This window comes from Corapipo altera, unplaced genomic scaffold (assembly GCF_003945725.1).
Source record: "Corapipo altera isolate COAL_440 unplaced genomic scaffold, ASM394572v1 70, whole genome shotgun sequence".
NCBI classification, from domain to species: Eukaryota; Metazoa; Chordata; class Aves; order Passeriformes; family Pipridae; genus Corapipo; species Corapipo altera.
Window position 1 is genome coordinate 6,210,101 of NW_020884911.1, and position 6,000 is coordinate 6,216,100.

Sequence of the window (6,000 nt, forward strand, 5' to 3'; positions counted from 1 at the left end):
TTAAATACATTTACTCCAAAACACAGTGGAAAAGCAAAATATAAAATTAGTGCAGCATAAAAATGGAAATCTCAGTAAATTTCCCACTTAACACCTTCCTACAGAAAAATCTGGCAATGCACCCATGGGACTTATTTACTACTAGTCAGAAATTCATACCTCTAATTCTATAAGTGCTGCAGTCACTGCATCTGTAGCAAGAGCACCAGCCTGGAGCTTTTCAATTGCCTGTAAAACAATTTTCAGTTGATGATTAAGGAACTCTAATTTTCTGTGACTGAACCCTACATTTTACCAGTCTTGTACAAAACAAAATCTTCACTAAATTAGTTTAAAACGTAAGAGGGTATAAAAACAAGAGGTACTGGAAATAAGTCAGTATGAACCATGTGAGGACAGATCTGAAAGTTGGATTGTACTACCCTGACACTGAGACACTGCATTTAGTAGCAGATTCCTGCATGGTCAAATTTATGTGAAAATAACTTTTTATATTATATATAAGTCCTCAGACACTTGATGCTTCAGCCAACAAGTTTCAAATTTTCCTTCCAAGGTTCAACAAAAATTCCTAGTACCATTTATTGCAATTACAGTCAAACTGAAGAAAATTAACAAGCTCATCTAAAAGCCAAAACACACGAACAAATCAAATAAGACAATGTTATCTTCAAATTACAGACACACACAACAATGAACTTCTAGAGCCTAACAGTATTTATTAGATTCATTTTGGTCAAGACCTGACAGTCAAGTTCCCTCAGGGAACCCCAGGAAACAACTATGGTTTCATCTTCAGCTGCAAGACCTGCAACTGTTTGTTCTTCACAGAAGTTATTTATGTTGGCTACTCAGCTTAAGGAGCCACACAGAATTTCAAATTACACTTAAATTCAACAGCACTTTCTCACATAATTAGCTGGAAAATGACTTTCACCAGGGCTAATGCACAACTTTAACAAAGCCAGTGCTATGTCTGGGTGATTTGTGAGGCTTCCCATTACAAAATTAGATTGGTATTAGGATTGAGCAACAGAACTGTAATACAAAGTGATAATTATCAGAGGCCAGTTCTGAGACTCTTCTAAAGAGTCTGCCAAGCTCCCAGCTCCTGCTCCCTGGAGAAAGCAAAAGACATTACAAATTTTGGAGAGAGGTCTTCCAGCTACTCATTCAACACACAGTACACAGGGCTTCGCCAGCTCCAAACCTAAATTCTTGGAAGAGATTAAAAAATATTGGCTTCAATGGAAATGGAAATCTTGTCCTTTCTCCCTTTCCAGCTTTGATTTTTTTGTTTTGTTTTTCCTGTTTCTACCTCCTTTCCTATTAAGATGTTAAGAGCTATCAAGAAGAAAGTAATTCTAGGAACGAACTCCTGCATTTATGGAGCAACCTGGATGCTGGAGTTTAAATAAATTCCAAAAAGAGTGGAAATGGATGAAATCCAAGCACAGACACCATATTTAGCTCCAGAATTACTAGAGGCTCAGGAATACTGCAGGAAGCTGTAGGACATACCTTCTGACAGGCTCTTTTGCACACATGCTTGTACTCTTTAGCTTTGGATTCGGAATGATAACCTGCACCTACAGTTAAGGAAAAAGATAAAACTGTTAAATTACCTGTCAAACTGCAGCCTTACAGTTCACACAGGCAGGTACAGCCCTCCTTATTCTGGATTACATTGGCATTTCCCTTTTGTACCAATGATTGACAACTTTATGCATTCGAACACTGACTCAAGCACACCCAGTAAAACACAGGATATATCCAGAAACACACAGGTATAAATCACAGCATCAAACAACCTCTTCCTATAAACACTTTGCACAAGATGTCAGTATCACTCATTCTTGGAGTATTTCCGGCACAGCTTTTTTATTTACTTTTTTATTTTACTTAAACCCCTTGATTTTATGTTAAACTCCAATTTTCCTTTCACCACTGATGTGCAAGTCTGCAATTATCATTCTGCTCATCTTCTCATGTTCATGCTACAGTTTTTAGAGCCTGTTGCTCCTGCTTTAGAACCAGGAGAGTTGCCTGAAATAGAGATCATACAAATTTTTCATCTTATTTTGAGTCTTTACATCTATTCCATTGCATCAAATCATTCTGCCCTATTTTGCAGCCACTGCCCCTAATTCCATACCTGAAAAACTTACCAACACCCACTATTTGACTAAATGCAGCATCAGAAAAACAACTGCCATGACTGCACACTGATATTGAAATTCCACTTCTGTTTTACTGGTTTTTGAACTTAAAAATGTGCTTGTATTTATCTCAACTTCACTTTTCTCACTGTTAGAAATATTAGTTTTGAGAAACTCTATTAAATTAACACTACCAGTAAAGTACAATATATTGAACACTTCTATCTGTTCTTAAAATAGAATACTAGGGTCATCAAATATCAACCCAGAATAAAATTGAGGTTTTGTTTGGGGTTTTTTGGGTTTTTTTTAACCTTAATGACTTTATAAAGCAAGTAGTATGCTGGTTTTTCAAATATTTTAGGCATTATCTTGCTCAGTTTCATCTCATGTCATCACACATATGGTAAAAACAAATACACAGATGTAAGCATCACTAGTATTTTTCTGTTAATAGTATTTAAGAAAAAACATATTAGAAATTATGAGCAAGACACACTAACATATAATTTTTGCATCAGATGAGTAGAGGACCACTGCATCACATGTGGAAACAATAAACAGTAACTCATTTAAATATGATCAAAAATTAAAGAAAATAAAAAATTGGACTTGAAAGAAAAATTTCAAAAGGGCAAAAAAAAGTGAACAGCCTAAAGAGGTTTTAGAAAGCCTTAAGTAGATTGTCCTCATGGACAAGTTAGACAAGAAACAAGAAATTTAATGTAACAGCTATGTTTGATCTTTCCATAGGGTAAAGAAACATACTGAAAGATCTCTTCCACTTTGTAGGCTTCCCATGCTTAGCAGACAACTGCAGAATTTGATGTTTTATAACCATTTAAATTCAGGGATTTTCTTCGTCAAGGAAAAAAAAATACCATCCAAAACACCAAAATAGCCACGTTTTGGCCTATGCAACTTCCAGTTAAACTCTCCACTCCCAGACTTGCACACAAAGTTAATGTCACTTCATGAACACATCAGTAGTCCAAAGATCCTATACAATTTGTGTTGATATTTAGTTTGATATCAAAGTATGCACTGTTTTCATTCCAGCTGTTCTACTTCCACATCTTACCTGCATGGACAAGCACAAATCCCACTCGTTTCCCTCTTTGGGTTTGCTTTGCTTCGGGCTCCTTGACCACCACTTTTACAGCTGTAACCTGAGATGACTTGGAAGGTAACACTTCTACTGAGCTTATCCCCTTCTCCATGATCATACATTGGGATCACCATCTTCTATCGGGAAGGAGCACACTTCCATGCAAAAATAAACTCTGGAGGGGAATCATCTTAAAAACAAATCACGTGCATATGTTAGACACTGATTTCAAGAGATGGATTTCGCACAAATAACCTCAAAAAGAGCTTTTGGAGGAGAGGTTTGAAACGCAGAGCGTGGCTCTTGAAAGAAGTTCTGCCTCTTCCCTAGCTAAAAGTATTAATGAAACTTAAAATAATCCAACTCCATGTTTCAAGCTCAAATCAACCTTTTTGCTATGATATAATCTGAACCTAATAATCTTCCTAGACACTGTAAGGAACTGTTAATATAAGTTTTGCTTTCATGGTGTCCTTTTAATCAACAATACAACTTATTTCTCCTCCCATCATGTCTAACTAGTACATGAGCAACCCTTTCAAATGCCACACCTTTTTCTTTCTTTTGCAGGGAATAGCTATTTATTCCTATAATGAACTCCTTCTATACTTTTATAATTCCCCACTAATTTGCAGCAGGAAAAGAAAAAGAGAAATTAAAACTTTTTCAATGGCAAAGTGTTTCTAAAACAAAGCCAAATAAGCCTAAAACAGTGAAACAATGTTTGCACAGGTAAGCAGAGCCACCATGATTACTAGTGAACCACAACATGCTTAAGTCAAGCTCAAATAATTTATTAACTCTATTTGGTTTTGATCTTCACCCTTAAGATGTTTACAGAATGTAATGTTTATAGAAAGCTAACTGAAACATTGTCAGCATTTCCTAGTACCTCAAACAAAAAAGTTAAAATGCAGAATGATGTATTTATCATAAGTCACCAAACAAACTCACCGTATTTACTGCTCCTCTTACCTACTGCCTAATACACGTTAATCCTGACACAAAACCATTTGTCTAGTTCAGCAGGTAAAAAAAACCAAGAGGGATATTCTACGTGTTGAATTAATTCAGGGAGTGAAAATGCATGCAGTGTTAACGCACGAGGGGAGAAAACCTCTAAAACATACTAAAATATATTAAGAATTAGATGAACTTTAGGGTCCCTTCCAATCCAAATCATTCTATGACTCTATATTCCAGTATGATGAGCATCACTCCTACCACCTTGAAAAGGGCTTTGTAACCCAAGAATATGGAAAGTGAACAGGAGTGGAAAAAATGAGATGTTTTAATGCATGAGACTTAAACCACTGACTTTGCAAATGCTCTACAGCTTCCTCCAGTAATTAAACACCACCCCATTTAAAGAACCAAAACTATGCAAACAATGTTTAGCACTGGCACAGAACAAACAGGCTGGTTTACCACAACTATCCTTTTGATAACAAGAATTAGCACAGCTTTGGAGGAAGTTATTTATTTACCCTCACTTCTTCTTAAATGCTAAACATACATAAGTATCTTCACACATTTGTAAATTTACATTTCAGAATTAAATAAGAACTTATTGTTATAATTATATATGAACTGACATAAAATTGAAGACCACTATAATATATAGACTCTACAGAGAGCAAAAAGCATTTATGGACTACATCCAATTGTAATGGTCTCCTGTATAAACCTCAGTGCTAAAATGAAACTACTAATCAACTGTATTTACTTCCTTTTTGCTAATAATAGTGAAGAAAGCTTCAGCAACCATTGCTACAGGCAATAAGTCTGTTTCCTACAAACTTCTCTTTAGCACAGACTTCAGTAAAGTGACAGGAACAAGTCAGGACTTTACACTGGAGCAAAAATCGGTGAAATAGTCTGGTGGTAAGGTAAGTAATAATGATAGGTTTGAAAATGGAGACATCACCTAAAGACTTACTAACAGCAGAACTGCAGGCTGAAAACGCTAATTAGACACTGATTTTAAGAGATGAATTTCACACAAGTAACTTCAGAAAGAACTATTGAAAGAGAGGTTTGAGCCTTTGCACACAGGTGAGTCTGATGATGCATCTATTTTTACCAGATAACACACAGCCAACCTATCTCAGTAATTCCCTTCAGCTCGTAACACTTCCTGCACGTCACCTCAATTTTGTCAAACCACGTCCATCTCAAAATATTCTTCATGCCCATTTACATTTCATTCAAAAAACTGCTGCTTCCACTTTGTAAGGTCCTGTTGGACCCATCCTTTCCCTTTCAAGCTCCCTCTAGGATTTACCAGTTGGACCCATCCCATGCCTTTCAAGCTCCCTCTAGGCTTTATCGGTGCTCCATGCTGGCTGTCACACTTTCACCACTCCGTATTACACAGCTCACTGCTCTACACCTGCCCACTAGGGAAGCGCTGGAGGAACACACACTCGTCCGCCTCCCGAAGAACGTGAACCAAGGAGATTTTACCAAAGCACCCCCAAGCCCCTGTGGCACTGCAGAAGTAACTTTGGATCCCAAACACAAACACCCGCGGGTGTCCCCCCGAGGCCGCAGGGTGCCACGGGGCGAGGGGAGCTCCGGGCGGGGCAGATCCCGCGCTCCCGCGTCCTCCCATCCCGATCCCGCCGCCCGGCCCGTGACGTCACTCGGGCCCGCGGCTGTGACGTCACTCGGGGCAGCCCCCGCAGCTGCCGGCGCGCGGACCGCCCGAGCGCGAGCGCGAGCCCGAACCCG

At 38.3% G+C, this 6,000-nt stretch overlaps 1 protein-coding gene across 5 annotated transcripts in view; it reads right to left on the bottom strand.

The window, feature by feature from the left end:
• Positions 1-6,000, bottom strand: part of TASP1 (taspase 1) — a 79,549-nt gene that overhangs the window by 72,991 nt on the left and 558 nt on the right. For 4 of the 5 annotated variants that reach the window (XM_027653905.1, XM_027653902.1, XM_027653900.1 and 1 more), the window contains exons 2-4: positions 3,241-3,458; positions 1,522-1,589; positions 160-228 (exon numbers count right to left, since the gene is read on the bottom strand). In XM_027653905.1, coding sequence (XP_027509706.1) covers positions 160-228; positions 1,522-1,589; positions 3,241-3,385 — 282 coding nt within the window. In that variant the 5' untranslated portion in view covers positions 3,386-3,458. Of the gene's footprint in view, positions 1-159; positions 229-1,521; positions 1,590-3,240; positions 3,459-3,818; positions 3,928-6,000 lie in introns of those variants that run through there. The other variant, XM_027653901.1, reaches the window with a different exon arrangement.